Consider the following 19,808-nt stretch of genomic DNA (forward strand, 5'->3'; position numbering starts at 1 on the left):
TTTGTACTCATTGGTCCACATACATCTGTATGGATTAAACCCAATAGTTCATTTGCTCTTTCTCCAACTTTAGAGAAAGGTTGCTTTGTCATTTTGCCAAGTAAACATGATTCGCATTTACCATAATCCTCTAAGTCAAATGGTTCTAGAATTCCTTCCCTTTGAAGTCTTTCTAAGCGTTTCAAGTTTATATGGCCTAATCGACAATGCCACAGATAGGTGAGATCTGAATCATCCTTTTTGGCCTTTTTGGTATTTATGTTATATACTTGTTTGTCGTGATCTAATAAATAAAGTCCATTGACTAATCTAGCAGATCCATAAAACATCTCTTTAAAATAAAATGAACAACTATTGTCTCTTATTATAAAGGAAAATCCCTTAGCATCTAAGCAAGAAACTGAAATGATGTTTTTAGTAAGACTTGGAACATGGAAACATTCTTCCAGTTCCAAAACTAGCCCGGAGGGCAACGACAAATAGTAAGTTCCTACGGCTAATGCAGCAATCCGTGCTCCATTTCCCACTCGTAGGTCGACTTCACCCTTGCTTAACTTTCTACTTCTTCTTAGTCCCTGTGGATTGGAACATAAGTGTGAGCCACAACCTGTATCTAATACCCAAGAAGTTGAATTAGCAAGTATACAGTCTATAACGAAAATACCTGAAGATGGAACGACTGTTCCGTTCTTCTGATCTTCCTTTAGCTTCAAGCAATCTCTCTTCCAATGCCCCTTCTTCTTGCAGTAGAAGCATTCGGATTCAGAAGTGGGTTGACTGACCTTCCTCTTTGCAGATTTGGCGCCAGTTTGCTTAGTTGGGCTGGCCTTGTTGCCACCTTTCTTAGCATTCCTCTTCTTTCCAGATTTCTTGAACTTGCCCCCACGCACCATAAGCACATCCTGCTTATCACTTTTGAGCGTCTTTTCAGCGGTCTTCAGCATACCGTGAAGCTCAGTGAGCGTTTTGTCCAGACTATTCATACTGTAGTTCAGTTTGAACTGATCATACCCGCTATGAAGAGAATGGAGGATGGTGTCTATAGCCATTTCCTGAGAAAATTGCTGATCCAGCCGACTCATATTCTCAATGAGTCCAATCATTTTGAGAACATGTGGACTTACGGGCTCGCCTTTCTTAAGCTTGGTCTCAAGAATTTGCCTATGAGTCTCGAATCTTTCGACTCGAGCCAGATCTTGGAACATGTTCTTCAACTCACTGATGATTGTGAAAGCATCTGAGTTGATGAACGTTTTCTGCAGATCCGCACTCATGGTGGCGAGCATTAGACATTTCACATCCTTGTTGGCATCAATCCAACGATTGAGGGCAGCCTGAGTGACCCCGTCGCCTGGAGCTTCGGGCATCGCCTCATCTAGGACATACTCCTTTTCTTCCTGCATAAGAACTATTTGCAAGTTCCTTTGCCAGTCAAGGAAGTTTTTCCCGTTCAACTTCTCCTTTTCGAGAATTGATCGAATGTTGAATGAATTGTTGTTTGCCATATTAAAAACTACAATTGAAAAGAATAAACAAATAAATAACCATTCACAGTTTCTCTTAATAAACTTAAATTCTAGCATACATGCATAATTCAATGTTTATTAAGCATTTTATTCAAGTTATGTGTTCCGGCAGGTGTGAATAAAATGATTCCAAGATCCTAAAATCATTGAAGAACTAAGCACAGTTTGTCGACTTAATCCTAGAACATCTTAGGTAAGCAAAAGCCTTTTGCTAATAGTCTAGAAACTATTCTTGGTTGATAGGTACGTCTAAGAACTTATTAGGTAAACCTATCGAATTTGCCACGACATAAAAGGACTCCTTACTTATATCGTTGAGTTTCACCAAAACTAACATGTACTCACAATTATTTGTGTACCTTGCCCCTTTAGGACCAATAAGTAACACCTCGCTGAGCGAAAACTATTACTAGATTGATGTAAAGGATATCCAAGCAAGTGTATATTTTGGCATGGCACCTTTTAACTCAATTTTTAAGTTTGGAACTTAAGGCTCTTACTATGTTGGTTAGATTTTAAGTGAACTAAAATCCTTAATCATGCAACATAATCAAGCTTTTGATCTCATGCATTTTAAGACATATTTAAAGCAATAAATAACTTAAAACATGCATAAGATATTTGTGATCTAGTATGGCCCGACTTCATCTTGAAGCTTTGACTTCAAAGTCCGTCTTGAAAATCTCCGTGGGAGGCACCATTTTCTTCAAATAGGATAAGCTATAACTAATTACAACTATTTGATGGTTCGCAGACCATATTTGAATTGAAAAATAACTTTGGTACTTTAGACCAATTACATTCAAATTAATGGTACGCAGACCATATTTTCTATCCTATTTGGGCCATACTAGTCACTTCATAACCTGCAAAACAGTACATATACAATATATACCATTCACCCATTCATTATCATGAATGGCCCACATAGCTGGTTAGTAAAACACATTATGCATCACGTAAACATTTGCAGCAATTAATCAAGGGCACCAATAATCTACCAATTATTCAGTCCTTATTAATTCTAATCAAGTTGTTTTAACCTTAAGGATTTGTAGACCTAATCAAGAGTTTATGACTAAAAAGCGCTCCCACTTAAACCAATAAATTCATATGCTTTACCAATTTTAAACATAAAAATGTATTTCTAGTCCAACCGGAAACATACAAATTTAATTAAAATTTAAAGCTCATATCAATTTATAATTGAATCCAAAAATTTAATTTAATTTCAGTCGTATTTAAATTAATTCATGATTTTAATTTTAGTAAAATAATTAGAATAAATAACATTTATTATAATTATAATATTCAAATTTAAAATCCAAGAAAATAATTCAAATTATTAATTTTAAAATTAATTAAAATTACGTGAACTGAAATTTTCAAATTAAACATTCAAAACGATCTAATCGTAACGCAAACACCCTACGCGTTGCACGCCCATGGACCGTACGCACACAGCCATTGCTGGCTATGTGCGCGCAGCCCATGCGCTCGTCGCATAGCTGCTGCTTCCCTATCGCAAGCCTCCGCACACATTGTGCTCGCTGCGCGCGCCAGCGCTCATCGCACGCGAGCTATCGCTCGCAGTGCGCGCGCGCGACATCGCTCGCTGGGCGCGCGACATCGCTCGCTGGGCGCGCGAGCCATCGCTAGCTGGGCGCGCGACATCGCTCGCTGGGCGCGCGACATCGCTCGCTGTGCGCGCGAGCCATCGCTCGCTGGCGCGAGCCATCGCTCGCTGGCGCGAGCCATCGCTCGCTGGCGCGAGCCATCGCTCGCTGGCGCGAGCCATCGCTCGCTGCGAGCCATCGCTCGCTGGCGCGCGACATGGCTCGCTGGGCGCGCGACATCGCGCGCTGTGCGCGCGAGTGATGCTGGGCGCAGCGCTCGTGGCACGCGAGCTTGCGCTCGCTGCGCGCGAGGCTACGCGCTCTTGTGCGAGGCAGCGCGCGCTGTGGCGCAGCTCGCTTGCTGCCCACACGCGGCTGCCTTGGCTCGCCCTTCGCCCATGCCCATTCGTTCATTGCTCGTGGCACACGACACAAGGCAGGGCTGCTGCCTTGTGCTCGTGCACTACGCCCTTGCTCATTGCATTCGTGCCGCACGGGCGACGAGCTCCCTTGCTCGTCGTCGCATGCCCGCATTATACAACACCCCTTAAGGGTAACACGAAGCGTCCATTGCTTCGTGCGTGCAAGTTATATGAACGAATCGCATAAAAATTTAAAATTTATATTTAAAATTAATGACAAATTAATAAATATTATTAATTTCATAATTTTAGGGCGAAAAAATCGAAAATTTATTATCCAATTGATTTCCGATTGTTATGGATTCAAGTCTAGGTCATAAAAATTTAAAATTTATCGTAAATTTACAATTTTTATGGTGGTTTTTAATCATAGGTTTCTAATTAAATTACAATTAATTATGAAAATCAAATTAATTCTAAATTATTCTAATTTTCAACAAATTAATCATAATTACAAATTAGATTGCATAATTAACAAGACTAGGCATTCAAACTTGTTAAACATATGCAGTAGGTCAATCAAAAATTCAAGATTTATCAACAAGAATCGCAAATATTTAATTTAACATCTTAAATTTACGAAATTTTGCATTCGAAAAACTAAAACCTTCGAAAAGTCATAGTTAGGCTTCGAATTTGAGAATTCTGGGTTCGGCAGAAAAATACTCTTTTTGTCAAAATTTTAGAATGCCTTTTTTACATGCGGAATTGACACAAAAATCACTCAATTCGGATGAGTAACGAAGAAACTGCCGAAAAACTGCGTACGTATAATTAAATAAACGCAATTTGCAATTAATTAACAATTACGAAAATTAATCACCCCTTTTAATTCTTGCAAATTTGTAATATTTAACCATGTTCATGCAATTTATATTATGAAAATAATAAGGGGCTCGTGATACCACTGTTAGGTTATGATTCATATGACAGTTCATAAATCATGCGGAAAAACCATAAAGCCAGGAAACATATTATTTACACATAATCATTTAGCATAGTTTAGATGCATACTCTTTGTTGCGTGCCTTCCCTAGCTGCGCCCGAACCGAACAAGAACAAGTCTTTAGGACTCCAAGTGTCGTCCCTCCGTAGATAGTCCACAGCACGTCCGGATCCGCCTTAAGATTGACCAACTAGAATCGCCCTTAAGGTACTAGAAAATTTCGGCACTTTATGAGCAAGATGTGTGTTTTAATTTTCTCTCAAAAAACTCACTTTTGAATACTTTGAAACTTGTGTATAAATTATGACCCCTAGGCCTTTATTTATAGAGTTATGGAAAAGGAATCGTAATCCTAGTAGGATACGAATTAATTGAAATTAGAATCCTACATGAATTCTATTTAATTAATTTATCCAATTAGGAATAGAAATTTAATCATACACTGACTCTTGTAGATTTAGGAATCATGCATGAGCACAAACTCACACACACACGGCAGCCACAAGGGCTGCCCATGCGCGTGCGAGCAGCAGCCCACGCAGCGCGGCCCACGCAACGGTGGCCTTGGCGCGCGCTGGGCCTGCCTTGTGGTAGGCCTGGGCGCTGCCTTGGCTGGGCTTGTGGCGCGCGCGTGCTTGCTGGGCGATGGCCCGGCTTCGTGCTGGGCCTTCGTCCGGCAGGCCTCGTCCGATGCTAATTCGTACGATACGCTTCCGATTAAATTTCCAGTTCCGGAATTTATTTCCGATACGAACAATATTTAATATTTCCGATTCCGGAATTAATTTCCGTTTCGAACAAATATTTAATATTTCCGTTTCCGGAATTATTTTCCGATTCCGGTAATATTTCCGATTCTGACAATATTTCCGTTTCCGGCAATATTTCCGATTCTGGTAATATTTCCATTTCCAATAATATTTTCCGATACGTACCATGTTTCCGTTTCCGGCAACATCTACGACTTGGATAATATTCATATTTCCGATACGATCCATATTTCCGTTTCCGGCAATATCATCGTTTCCGGAGTATTCATTTCTTGCCTGTGACGATCTTAGCTCCCACTGAAACCAAGATCCGTCGGTTCCGAATATTCATAGATGGAGTATTTAATGCCATTAAATACTTGATCCGTTTACGTACTATTTGTGTGACCCTACGGGTTCAGTCAAGAGTAAGCTGTGGATTAATATCATTAATTCCACTTGAACTGAAGCGGCCTCTAGCTAGGCATTCAGCTCACTTGATCTCACTGAATTATTAACTTGTTAATTAATACTGAACCGCATTTATTAGACTTAACATAGAATGCATACTTGGACCAAGGGCATTATTTCCTTCAGCAACACCACACCTGAAACACTGCCAACAACAGCCAAACAGAGCAGAACAGCTGCGCAACAGTCAATCACTGGAAGCATACCACCTTTGACTGACTGCAACAATCCTTCCAGCTGCAAAACAAACATCCTCATGCAGAAACTGTGCAGCCACCAGAAACCAACAACAATCTGTAAAATACCTATATCACCCATAATGTCGCACCTGAAAACATAGTAGAGCTAGCCTGACAAGAACCATAATAAAAACAGGCCAATCAGACTCAAAAAAATTCAGGAACCTAGCTCAGCAGAACAGGCAACCCACCACCGCAACCAAACGACACAACGAGCCAAATCTTAAGTAACTTATCCTATCCTGAACCACATAAGTTTCCCCTAAGATGACACAAATCTAGTAATCTACTTGCGCTATTTTTATTTTCAACCATTAGGGAACTTATATTCTCATGCAATAACACATTTGAAATCAGGGCAAAAACTATAAAAAAGTACCAGACACTATGACCCAAGTATAGATGTATTTGTATCTAGGGCGTAAGACACCAGAGCCCCTGATTAAGACATAAATAGGCAGAAACTGTCAAACAAAATAAACATTGATCCATTTATATATGTATTTGTAAACTAAACATATCTGGATATAAGTGAACCAAGATCTCGCTTATAAACTTATCCCCCCCAGCCACCAGGTTAATTGACAAACGGTGAATTAATTGAAGATAAAGAAACTTAAAAGCTTTTTCCAGCAAGACCATAGACGTATATGAATATAAACCTCATCAAATTCCTTTGCAAGTTATCAAACATGTGTTTCATTCTATCTGAATATTCAACTAACACTGACTTTCTTCTTTCATCTAATGAAGTGACCAACGTAGGTCTCAAATAGTTTTCCAAGGGTATAAGAGTGGTCCCACGATCATCCACATGACAGCATCTGATGCAAAATAAAACTATGTATCAAATCAAGATTACGGTGGATAACCGCAAAGACAAATATTTTTTTACTAACAAAACAAAGGTCATGCACCACAGATAGCAAGAGTTAAAAAGAGATAGACATTAGGGCTTAGAGATTAGACCTTTAGCCGGTAAGCAATACTCTTACTCTTTACCCCTCAGTCTGACATTCCCCCCCGTCTTTACTTTCTTTTTCCTTCCTTCTCTCACCCTTATTTCTCTCTCTTTGCTTTCTCTTGCTCCTTCACTCACGTTTCTATGGTTTCACATTTTAGAGGACGAATATGCTTACTTGCTTGTGTTATTGCTCTTTTTAAAAGAATAACGATTTTAAAAGTGCTATTTGTGTCTCTGCATTTCCCTCTCTCTCTCTCTCTCTCTCTCTCTCTCTCTCTCTCTCTCTCTCTCTCTCTCTCTCTCTCTCTCTCTCTCTCTCTCTCTCTCTCTCTCTCTCTCTCTCTCTCTCTCCCCCACATCCTTTCCTTTTTCAATTTTTTGCGTTTTATAATTACTGCAGTCATATTTAGTATAGAAGGTTGAACATTAGTAAATGGGGGGTAATGAATAAGAGTAAATGAATCCAAAGACTTGGAGATAGTAGAGAGAGTGTGAGATACGGGGCTGATGATATGAAATTGAAGCAATTACATTGGTTTTAAGTGATAAAGGAATAAAGGTACATAACATAATGGCATGCACAAAAGCGCCGAACCATGATTTTGTAATTTACCCATAATATTGTTGCATTGTTTCAACTTTAAATGGAGATATAATGACAACCAAGGATGATTTTATGCCCATTAAAAATAGATATTTATAGTTGATATATGGAGTATAACAAACATATGTAGAACATACAAAAAAGGCAGAAAGCTATCAAATTTATAATATACAGAAAATATCTAGAACGCTAACCTTGTTAGGCACATGGAGAATTTTGAAGCGTCTAGCCTCTTGAACTTAATCTAAGAAGTTGAGTAAAAAGGTACGCCATCAGAGGACGACAATGATAACCTAAGAAAATAAAACAGTAACTACACAATCATTATTGCACCGTGAAACGGTAAACCATACAGGAATCTGTGCACCAGAAAAATCCACGCAGAACAAAAACTAAGATGCAATGAAGCTAACAAAAGTACGGGAATGATCAAATGACGTACAGAGTTACAGGTACTGTTGTCCTAGTAATGTGTGTCAGCAAAAGTGAACTTTAGCCACATTCAACAAGTGCCTGCATTGTCAAAATATAAATCAGATTAACAAGCTTAAATCAAAACTCCAGAAAAGCAATTGTACACTTCAAAGTATCCTCTTTGAAAACCTACAGTCTCAAACATCCGTTCAAAGCATGTGAAGTTGTCCCAAGAGTTGCGTTGTTTGTTCTTAAAAACAGTATATCTAGAAATTGTTAGAAACACTACTATGCTTTTTTAAGCTCCGAAATAAGTATTGTAGACCATTTCCCCTAAATTTTCACCCTTGTCTTTCTTACTAATCCTAGCTCTCCTATCCCCTCCCCTCCACCAGAACCACCACATATTTTCTCCTTTTCACATCTTCATCTCTCCTGTCATCAAATCCTCAACATCCCTTCTATAACCTCCCATTTTGTTCCTAATCCTTATCTGCCACCCTCTCACAAGTCAAATTGTCAATTATCTAGTTCATAGAATCATAGATTCCCTTAAACTTCACAAAATCCTATCAAATTTCGCTCTTTTCTACCACAATGGTGTGCTATTCGACATTAACGTTGAGTCAGCCATAACCTGGTCGTAATTTGTTACTCACATATCAAACATAAGCACACATTAATTTCTTAAAGCTAATTCGACCCTAATTTTCTTATTATTCAAATTTTACTTCTTTGTCAGAAAGTTAAACACAACAATAATTTTTCGAAGGAAAACATTGGAAAATCTAAAAGAAACCCAAATCTGAATCAGACCCAAATATATCCAAAGTGAAGTCTATAATCAGGGGAACATAATGTGGTTAATTCTAGTAATCCTAAGCTAAAAATTCAAAGAAATTTGAAGAATATTCAAATATTCACAAATACCCATATAAAAATAATAATCAAAATCAACAAAATTAGACAATTTCAAACAAACAAATAGAGGTGTTTCATTAAAATAAACAATCAAAAAATGCCGACAATGCATAGAAAACCCAGATCACAAAAATAATCCCCAAAATCGGTAAAAATAAGAGAGATAAAGTAATTACTGGCACCAACAATATTTGAACAATCTACCGTTTTTTGGGAGCAATAATGGCCACCCTGTTCGGCCATCGACAACTCTCCGTTAAATCCTCCACAGTACCCATTTAAGCAAATAATTGATGGTGTTAGTGCGTAGTATTGGGAAAAGTATCAACAAAAAACGAAAATCCAATAAAATCAAAAAAGAAGAACGGTAAACATATTAACAATTGAAAAAAAAATTAAACATTTAATAAATCAACAAATCTGCGAAAAATTAAATCAAATACAATCAGATGATTATAAAAGATGAACAAGAACAAATTACCCAAAGAAATCGATCAGATGACCAGATGTTTCGCATGTCCCAGCAATGAGAGATACATAAAGAGATTTCGCGATTGAGAAACTGAAGTTCTGATGGAGAGTGATGAGAAGAAAAGATATGGTGGTCCTAGTGGAGAAAGGGGCGGACGACGGAGGATGGAGGAGAGAGGAGAAGGGGCAGATCCGCATATGAGGGATAGGTTGAAAGAGAAAGTGAAAATTGGAGGAAATGGAAAGAATAAGGTAAATAAGGGGGGTCACGTGGAGGAGAAGGAAGCACATGGGGCAATGAATCAGGAAATAAAGAAGGGAATTTTTTTTTTTGAAATATGCAAGAACCAAGGTTTGAACCTTGGTTGATTGAGCAAGTAGGATAGAGCCATCAAAGGGAAGCAATTTGGAAATTTTTTCTTATAAATAGTGAAAATCACCTATATGTGACTCAAAACACTATGCTTAAGCATAGTGTTTCAAGTTCATACATTTTAAAGGTTTGGGATTAATTAGACCAGTCTTAGAAAAACATGAAAAAAAATATACACATAAATACGTACTCCGGTCCCTCTATCCCTAAAAGATTGTCAGTATTACTTTTTAGGGACGATTTTATTTGTTTGTCTCATACGGTCATACCTTACTTAGTTCAAGGGTCACTTTACCAACACATGTCCACATTTTTCACTCAAATATATATTAATAAATTACTACATCCGTTTCAAAATGATTTGTACACTTTCCTAGTCCATTTCATAATATTTTTTGCGTTATACTTTATTCTCTTACTTAGTTCAAGGGCCACTTTACCAACACATGTCCAATTTTTTCACTCAAATATTAATAAATTACTACATCCGTTTCAAAATGATCTTTACACTTTCCATTTTAGTCCATTTCATAATGTTCTTTGCGCTACACTTTATTCTATTTTTGGACATGAAAATTTACTATCTTATCCCATTTAGCTATAATATTTATAATTTTTCACTTATTTTCTCTTACTTTATTCATTTTTTTTTCCTTACACTCATCCGCCCTTTTGCCAATTTATCATAATTTATCCTATTTTATCATATTTACACAATCTTTTTAACATTTTTCCTACCTTATCTTAATATTTGTGCAATTAATAACCGTAAAGATTATTTTGAAATTGAGGTTGTAACTTGTACTCCCCCCGTCCCTTAATACTCGACCTATTTTGACTTTTGCACTATTCACATAATTCACTTTGACCCTATTTTATTTCTAGTATATGGAAAAAAAATGTTAGTATATAATATATTGTTGGCTTCATCTTAATATATATTTTCGAAACATTTATATTTTTATAAGTTTTTATAATATGTATTTAAAGAAATTGATGGTCAAAGTTGTGTATTGGCAAACGTGTCTGGTCAAAACAGGTCGAGTATTAAGGGACGGATGGAGTAAGTGATATTTTTTCCATAGTACAATCTTTTAGAACAATGGTTTGTTTATTTATGGTTGTGAAAAATAGGAATCAGAAAATAAAAAAAAGGACGTGTAAAATAAAGTTAAAGTGGATAAAAAAAAAAAAAAAAAAAAAAAAAAAAAAAAGAGGTGGGGGTGTGAGTTCACGTGGGGGAGTGACGGCAAAGGAGAAACAGAGTGAAGGGAAGAAGGGCGCATCTCACGTGGGGAAGGGAAGTCCGTTAAGTAGATAGACAAAGTTCCTTTCTTAGAGAACACGCTTCTTGTTACTGGAAAATAACGGAGACACATACACGTGACCTAACCTCTTTCTCTTTCTCTTTCTCGCGTAATCATCATTATAATCCCCCTTTGACCCTACCTACCCTTCTTCCTTTTTGGGCACCCGTATTTTTTGGGTGCTTTTTTAATTAATTTTTACCCGAGTTAAGTTTCACTAATTTGGTAAGAGTTTTATCTAACTATTTTAGATTTTATATATACTTTTTAATTAGCTTAGTTGGTGGATTTTTGAGGGGTATACTTAAAATCTAGGATCGAATATAAAGATGGTTGTGGGCTGGATCAGACCGAGTTTTAGATTGAACCAATAATTCGGGCCCGGACGGGTCTGACCCACACCAAGCCACTTTGCATTGTGCCTGGTCGGGTCGGACCGAAAGTTTTAAAACAGGGTCCAGGTCGTCCCACTGCATACGGGCCGCCATACCTAAGCACCTAAGCTTAATTTAACGTGATTTGTCGTGTTGTGTCGTGCCTTGTCGTGTTTTTTTCTAAAAAAAATGCGACCCAAGACCATGACCCATGATTTAATTAGTGCACGTGTCGAGTTGTGCTTTTTTCATGTCTGTGCAGGGTCGAGCCTCGTGTCGGTCCGACCATAACCATCTTTAATCGAATCGCGTCTACACCAGTTATCGACTTGTTGCCTTAATTGCACTTTGTGCCTTTCTCCACACACGCACATACACAAAAAAGTCGTAAGTCTGGGTTGATCGTAATTTTTCTTTTTCTCCTTACCTCTTAAATAAAATATCCAAAAAGATTACGAGTATATGAGGTGCATAACAATTCACAAATAAGAAATTAAATTTTTGTTAGTTATATATGTTAATTAATTGATCATAATAACACACACTATGTTACCACTCGAATTTTAGTTAGCATTGTGAAATCAAATGAAAACAAAGTAAGAAGAGCCCGTAAAACAAGGTTGAAAACTTAAATATTGATGACCAAATATAATAGTCAAAAGTTTTCATTTTGACATAATCTCTTGACTACCATATCAAATTATCAATGAGAAATATCCATGGATTTGACTAGTAGTCCACACACGTATTTGTAGTATTAGAAAATAACACACACACTGAAAATGTTAGTATTGTTTTTTTGGTGCAAATCGTTTTTTTAATGTTCATTTACTATTAGTTGACATATTAATGGAATTTTTTTTGTTAAAGGTGTTATCATTATTTTTATTTGTTAGAGTAATTATTAGTTTTTTAAAAATAATATTGAGATAAATAGCTAATTGGTCTTGGATCAGACTATCTTAAACTTGTTATATCCCACGTAATTATTTATCAAAGAATCAATTTCACGATATGTTCCAAACACTGGATATAACTTGAAATGTTGTACAATGATTAATCCTACAATAGGAGAACTCATTACGTTCAAACTATGACATTTTTTTAAACATATAACAAGAAAAACATAAAACAAATTAAAGAGCACTAGTAAAAAAAATCCATATTTTCAACCTGATGCTCCCTGATTTTTGTCCCTCGATAGACAATTAACACGGTAAGACGAGGAGGAGGAGGAGGAGGAGGAGAAGGGTCTGGTACATGTAAGAACAAGGTAGAGTCCGTTTAGGGTGTGTTTTGATTCAATTAATTTCGCTTTTTTAACTGTTCATGAAATAAGTGGAAATAAAATTTTATAACACGACCTTAGATAAATTAAAGTGGATTTAACACTTACTCTTATTAACCTTGTGATCAAGATATATATTTCTTTTTGTTTTTAATAGCTAGGTTCTCTATAATGATTAAAAGAACATGTGAAATGATATTTGTAGGCCTAGCTTGTTTGGTAATTGAAATGCTAATTGTTGTACAAATACAAAAAGAATTAGAGTGCTAATATGAAATCATAAACATATAGTTTGCCCCATCTAATTAATAATTATTGGCAGACAACAAGTCGGTCGCACTTTTGAATAATTTTGGAACAACTATTCCTTTTATTCAGACTTTAGATAAACACCTCATGTACCGTGATGTTTGGTGTCGTGATTGTAAGATCTTATTGGATTTTTGAGATTTGTACATCACCTAACTAATTCAACTTGGGGTGAATCTTCTACCAATGATAAGTTTTTTAAAATTATCAATCAAACAAATTAAAATGTGCATTTAAAATATTAGTGATACATTAATTGAATTTGCGTATCTGTATTCAGTAAGATGTTAAAGTTTCAAATTTTAACCTCTCGTAATTCTTTGGCCAGTACCGAATTCAACTTCACATTCATTTTTCCATTTCCATTTGCACCTTCCTACTATAAATACGGAGTAATTGGTTTTACATGGAAAATTATGGATATTATCATGTAATTTTCATCTTGTTTTTTATAAACATGCGTAAATTGTTTCTTCAATGACATACGTAAATGGTAATAATCGGTACTTAAAACTTGAGATATGATTAGATCGGATCGGATCAGATGATATAACACCGTAGCAATGCTTTGAAAAGAAATTTACTAACATAGAGTATTGGATTGAGTTGTTAATTGGTCGTTAGAGTTGAGGATCTAACGAAGCTTATTCTATTCCATTCTATTCTATTCAAAACCATGTACGTCAGAATCTAACCAAACTAATTAGAAGTTGGGAGAAATTGATATGTCAACAAAACAAACTTAGCCTCAACATAAAGAATAAATAGTCATTTCAACTTTCAAACAACGACAATCATATAATCAATTAACGACAATCATTAATAAACAACCATAATAAATAATAAAAGAACAAATAACAATAATTAATTTTCTGATATGGATATATTATCTTCATTATGATCATGGAGTATTTACAAAGATAATTACGAAAATGACCCACACCTACATCAGTAATATTCCGTATATTAAAAAATTAAAAAAAAAAGTTAAAATTTTTACACTAAACTTTTTCTCTACATTTTTAACAAAAATTACTTTCTTTCTGAATTTTTTTTTTCCTATCTAGATAAACAAGGAAATAAAAAAAAAAAATTGATACGGGACCGAGAAAAAGTTCGGTCCACGGCAGGCTAGCTAAATATGCCCGTGGGCTCAGCCCAAAGCACGATCCGATCCGGCTCACAACCATCTTTACGGCAGACTTGTGTAGTTGTGTGCTCAACTAATTAATCTTGGGTTTAATTTCGTATATAAACTAAAAATAATCTAAAACCTTAATTAATATAATTAAGCTAAAGATTCATGTGGGCCCGGCCCGACCCGGCTCACAAACATCTGTAAGAAAGGCTAGCTTGTGTGCTCAACTAATTAATCTTGGGTTTAATTTCGTATATAAACTAGAAAAAATAATCTAAAACCTTAACTAATACTATAATTTTTTATTTTTTTTGTTGGAAATTTCACTAATTTTAAAATTAACAAGTAAAGGAGGGGATTTGATGAGGAGAGGGGTAAAAATGGGATTTACTAAGACCAAGAGTAAAAGGAGTGCCCTTATTAGATGCATTAGTCGTCGTAGAAGTACTAGTAGTAGTAGGTGTCCCTTGAATAGTAGGCACACTGGCACCAATCCTCTCACACGAAGGGCACATAGTAAGGGCAGCTGCTGCAGCTGTTGGTAAGTGCATGTAAAAGGGTTGTCCTAATTTCAACGCTTTTAGTTCTTGTAGTTCCTTTTGAAGCCTTCTGTTTTCGTCCGTTAGCGTTTCGAAGCATTTTCTTAGGTGCTCGCAGTCTACTTCCGTTTGCTTGAGTTTGGTCCTGTAAAATTGAAATTACGAGGATGAGTATGATCGGTAATTAAGGCCACTCTGCTACTTACAATAAGACGTGAATTGTACTTTGTCACAAAAAGTTTAATTACAATATATATGTATGTACCTGGCTCGGCGATTCTGGAACCAGACCTCGACCTGGCGTGGTCGCAGGTTTAATCGGTCAGCTAAAGCGAGTTTTTGCTTCTGTAATCCGTAATAAAAATGAAACAAAACAAATTAGAAAAAAAATAAAAAAATAGTCTGATTTGATTTTTCTAGTTTCTAGATTAGACTGGTTTGAATATTTTCTGTAGGTGCTTTTTTGTCTTTTTAATCTGATATGGTCTAATTTTTCTGGTATCCTATAGTTCAATTGACTAAAATGAAGATATTAATTAATTAAAATAAACCATTTAGGATGTGTTTTTTGTGTGGAATTGACTAAAATGAAAGAGATGAAACAATTAAAATAAACCATTTAGGATGTGTTTTTTTTTAAAAAAAAATGAAAAGATTAATTAATTAATTAAAATAAACCATTTAGGATGTGTAATTTTTTTTTTCCTAAAATGAAGAGATTAATTAATTAAAATAAACCATTTTAGGATGTGTTTTTCATAAAAAAAAAAAAAAAAAAACATGGTTAATTATTTGGTGAATTTCGTAAATCCGCGGGGGTGATTTATAAAAAAAACGTTAAATAATTACCGGATTGAGAGTACTCTGTTGCTTAAAACTCTCTTCAAGAAGAGCGGATTGATCAAGAGTAAGACGAAGTTTCTTCCTCGGAGTATTAGTGGGCCCAGCTGAACCGTCTTCATCTTCATCACTAATTCTAGAAGATCCACCACCACGCTCAATTTCCAAATCATCAGAACTACACGCAGACTCCCTCTCTCTCTTCACTGACACAACACTAACACCGCCACCGCCACTGCATGGCGGCTCAACCACCTTCACTGGTGTCGCAATCGGTGTATCTGTCGTATATGTATCGCCGGATAAGCTGAGAGTAAGAGACGGCTCGTGATGATGATAACATGATGACGTCGCTGCTGACGGAATCGATACCTGAACCTGTTTCGTTTTTGATGAGAGTAATGATGATGATGATGAGATTCCTAATCCGAGAGTTAGAGCTTGATCTTGAATTTGATATTTTGAATGAGAATGAGAATCCATTTTTTTGAATTTTTTCTGAGGAGAGAGAAAGTGAAAGTTGGGGAAATTGATGAGAAATTGAGAATGCTACTGCGTTAATTATAAGAAGGAAGGAGGAGTGGGGATGGATTGGAGTGGGTGGGTGGCTGTGATTATTAATAAATACGAGGGGGAGGAAATGATTTTATTTTATTTTAATTATTATTGAAATTTAATATTTTGGGATTTTTAAGGAGTAGACGAATCTGGTTCTTTATCTCTCTTACATAGGTTGACCATTTGAAACATGAGGCCCACCTTACTCTTTTTTTCTATTTTGAATTTTATTTTTTGATTTTTTTGGCAGCTGAATAAACAACCACCTTATTACCTTCTTCCTTTTACCAAACAAAACCATGAATAACCCAACTTTAATTAAGATAGTACTCCGTACAACTTTTCGTTGTTAAATATTTTTTCCGTTTGTCATTTTACATGGTTATTAAGGAAATTGTTGTTTAACTTCTATATAAAAAAAAAGGAAAATGTTGCTTTTGATTCTTTTTTGACAAGGAAAGAAAATAGTTATAAGAGCTGTGAGCCAATACAATTTTAAAAAATAAAACTGTTAACTTATTATTCCATCTAAACTTAAACTGACCAATGAGATTAAAGGGTTTTTATTGATAAAACGATAGAATTATAAGGTTATAAGTACAAAAATTGCAACGAGGAGATCAAAAAAGAAAGAAAATAAACGGAAATATCATTTTGGGATACCTTAAAAGAAAACGAGAAATACATTTAGAGACAAATGCAGCAATTGAAAAAACCAAAAAGAAGAAAAGTACAGAGCAACTTTCTTTTACACTTGTACTCCCATATTTTTTTTTTAAGTGATTACCTTTCTCATCTTTTATCCACTTTTATGTAATATTTTATGCATAAGATCTTAACAATAGTGTAGTATAAACCCCTATTTAACATGGTTTCAAAGAATATGAATGACCTGAACGACCTGAACGACCAATAAGCAGGAGGAGACACTAAAATCAATTGACAATGGTGAAAGTAACTCAAATATGATCTGAAACTCTGGACTGCACTCGTTAGAGAGAGAGAGAGAGAGAGAGAGAGAGAGAGAGAGAGAGAGAGAGAGAGAGAGAGAGAGAGAGAGAGAGAGAGAGAGAGAGAGTCCACTCTATAAGATTGTTGGAGGTTTCACTTTAAAAGCATTTGTATTTTCTCTCATTTTTCTTTAATATAGGACAACTCAAAATAGGTCGATGCTTTAAAGCATAGAAAAAATCGATACAAAAACGCCCCTAATTTCCGTATACAAACTAGTAGATGGTGAGACGTCGAACTTATAACTTCAAAGTTACATGGTGAATCAGGGGCGGATGCACGGTGCACACTGGGTAGACATTTGTTAATGTCTACCCAGGTTTTTAATTGAAAAACATTTTAATAGGCTGAGTATTTTTTTTTTTAAAAGGGACAATAACATAACTAAATTTCCTCGTTGATCACTCCAACATCTTGCCTTTATGTTTATTTGTTGAGAATAAATATATAAACCATTTTTTAGTTCGCCAAGTATTTAAAATTTCAGTTCTTTTTTTTACAGGGTGGCACGTGCCCCATGACCCTTAGCTAGGGCCGCCATTGCGTACAACTACTTTGTTAAATCTCATATTCTCATCTGATTTTTAATTTCTACTCCGTATATTTTTAAGTTTTGTTGTTATTTGCTTATATAACACGGAGTACTTCGTATACATTTACCTTGTATAATCTTTAAAATCTTAGAATTTATAAAATAACTGTGAACAGTGAAATAGGTAAATTTTAGGTAAATATTCCGCAAATTGTCATTTTCACTGTATCTTTTTTTTTTTTTAAAGTAATTTTTATTTCTTTTAAAAGTGTCTACTCTGTTTCAAAATAAAGAATACGTCACTAGGTGAATTCTCCGTTATTTGTACGGAGTTTGGTTATTATACACGTATGTTATACGGAGTGTGATATACGGAGTACTAATTTATTTGAGGATGAGATTGATGAGAATGCAAATATTTGTGAAACATACGTGGATTGAATGGATCACAAATCACATGGCGGTGGGAAACACATCATGAGCAAGAGTTTGATTCGTCAGCTGATGAGTCTTGCTTTTGTCTAACATTGGAAATTACTAACACTTTCATGTGTTCACTCCTTTTTTTTTCTTTTCGGTTCTTTGGATACGTAATTTCTTTTGCATGATTGAGGGTTACGTTTATTTTTTTATACCGAATCAAGAGATCAATTATGGTTGTTTCGTGGTTGAAGGTACATTGGGGTGTATCTAAAGATAAAAGATAGTACTAGAATAGTAGACAGGTTTTAGGCACAAAGTCATGTGTTGTAGGCTGGATTACAGGACCTGAGCCGATTTTTGTTATGGAAAAAGCACGATAAGACACGACCCAACAAAGTACATTAAATTACGTGTAATTAGGTTTAGGTGTGACGATTCGGCCCGACCTGATACGGGACACGTGGGATAGGGCCTCATTTTGCAATTTTTTGAAATTTTGGGACCGTCATATTAGAACATCTCTAATGGTAAGCTAATTTGATAATTAGCTTGTTATGCCACATAAGATTTTAAGCTATTTTATTGTCTAGTTAATTTGTGCTCCAATGGATCGCAACTAGTTTGTTATTTAAATTTGTCCCACTTGTCCACTTGTCAAATAATTATTTGGCAATTTTGAGAGCTAGTTGTCAAGCAAATTAGCTTGTTTAAGCTAATTTGCTTTACCAAGCTAATTTATTATTTCTACTCTAATGGTCTAGCTATTAGCTTGAAACTTTTATAAATTCTAAGCTAGTCCCTAGCTACAACCATTGGAGATGCTCTTACAAGTGGGCTTGGTGTGGGCCGGGTCATTTAAAACCTATAGTCCAAGCCACAATTATCTTTAGGTACACCTAATAATTTTCACTTCTAGCCTGTTTTTTCCACACTTGTGAGTGTTCTGCCAATGGCAAGACCACAAAAACATGTATTGTATTTTTAGCTTCGTCCCTCCTCAAACATTGAGTATAATTGTATAAATAATATATTAAGGTATGTTCTATTGGACTTATTTTGACTGAACTTATATTATATGAACTTAACTAAACTTATCTGAACTTATTTTATCTGAAATTAAATTAGTTGTGTGTGAAAATGCGTGAAAAAAAAACTTATTTTTGCTGAACTTATATTATAAGAATTTAACTGAACTTATCTGAACTTATTTTATCTGAAATAAGTCAAAATAAGTCGAACATAACATAGTTTAATTCTGAGCCTCGTACACATTCCCACGGTTTTTAGGCAAATGATCTTTTAATTTACTAATGCCAATTAGTACTTCGTATATATGACAAGGGTGATTAATTAATGTTGGAGCTTAGTGATAATACGTTTCTTAAACGTAAGTAGTAATACTACTAATAGGAAAAACACTCAAATTATCTTGTCGATAAAATGAAAGATAAGAAATAGATAATCCAAATCTACCCCATGCCAATTGCCACCGTCTTTTCACTATTGTACCATATGTTTATGTTTATGTTTGTGCAACTAGTTAGTTCTACAAGGTTATCAATCATATACTTGAAAATAATGTTTTGCCCCCACATAAGGATTTTTTTGAAATCTTTGCTTTTTGCCATTAATTGAGAGCCCATGTTTCTTATGCTACATTAATAATTTCTTTGACCATTTTACTCTTTTGTGGGGATTTTTTAATTGTGTTCTATCATTATTATTTATTAAGGGTTTCTAACATTAGGATAAAACTGAAATTCAATAAAGTTT

General features: G+C 35.4%; 1 protein-coding gene and 1 long non-coding RNA gene across 7 annotated transcripts; both read right to left on the reverse strand.

Annotated features, from left to right (window-relative positions):
* Positions 1–5,822: 5,822 nt before the first annotated feature.
* On the reverse strand, positions 5,823–9,819 carry LOC130470232 (uncharacterized). Of its 6 annotated transcripts, none has more exons than XR_008930178.1 (4): positions 9,354–9,819; positions 7,980–8,050; positions 7,732–7,830; positions 5,823–6,024 (listed from the first exon to the last, which is right to left on the reverse strand). It is a non-coding gene; the product is annotated as an uncharacterized lncRNA (long non-coding RNA). The 6 variants fall into 6 exon arrangements; XR_008930177.1 differs by having other exon boundaries at positions 5,823–6,058; XR_008930176.1 differs by having other exon boundaries at positions 5,823–6,080.
* A 4,036-nt stretch (positions 9,820–13,855) lies between these two features.
* LOC110797817 (homeobox-leucine zipper protein HAT22) lies at positions 13,856–16,168 on the reverse strand. Its single transcript, XM_022002935.2, has 3 exons — positions 15,521–16,168; positions 14,937–15,016; positions 13,856–14,816 (listed from the first exon to the last, which is right to left on the reverse strand). Exons 1-3 carry the CDS (start codon positions 15,992–15,994, stop codon positions 14,471–14,473), a joined length of 900 nt encoding a protein of 299 aa, XP_021858627.1. The 5' UTR covers positions 15,995–16,168; the 3' UTR covers positions 13,856–14,470.
* Between the last annotated feature and the right edge of the window lie 3,640 nt (positions 16,169–19,808).

Source organism: Spinacia oleracea, chromosome 3 (genome assembly GCF_020520425.1).
Source record: "Spinacia oleracea cultivar Varoflay chromosome 3, BTI_SOV_V1, whole genome shotgun sequence".
NCBI lineage: Eukaryota > Viridiplantae > Streptophyta > Magnoliopsida > Caryophyllales > Amaranthaceae > Spinacia > Spinacia oleracea.

Excerpts from the sequence above, each read along its gene's own strand:
- LOC110797817 (XM_022002935.2), bottom strand. The coding sequence starts at position 15,994 with ATGGATTCTCATTCTCATTCAAAATATCAAATTCAAGATCAAGCTCTA. Across the intron at positions 15,017-15,520 it reads AACAGAGTACTCTCAATCCG|AAGCAAAAACTCGCTTTAGC; the intron begins GTAATTATTTAA and ends TACGGATTACAG. Across the intron at positions 14,817-14,936 it reads TTCCAGAATCGCCGAGCCAG|GACCAAACTCAAGCAAACGG; the intron begins GTACATACATAT and ends TCAATTTTACAG.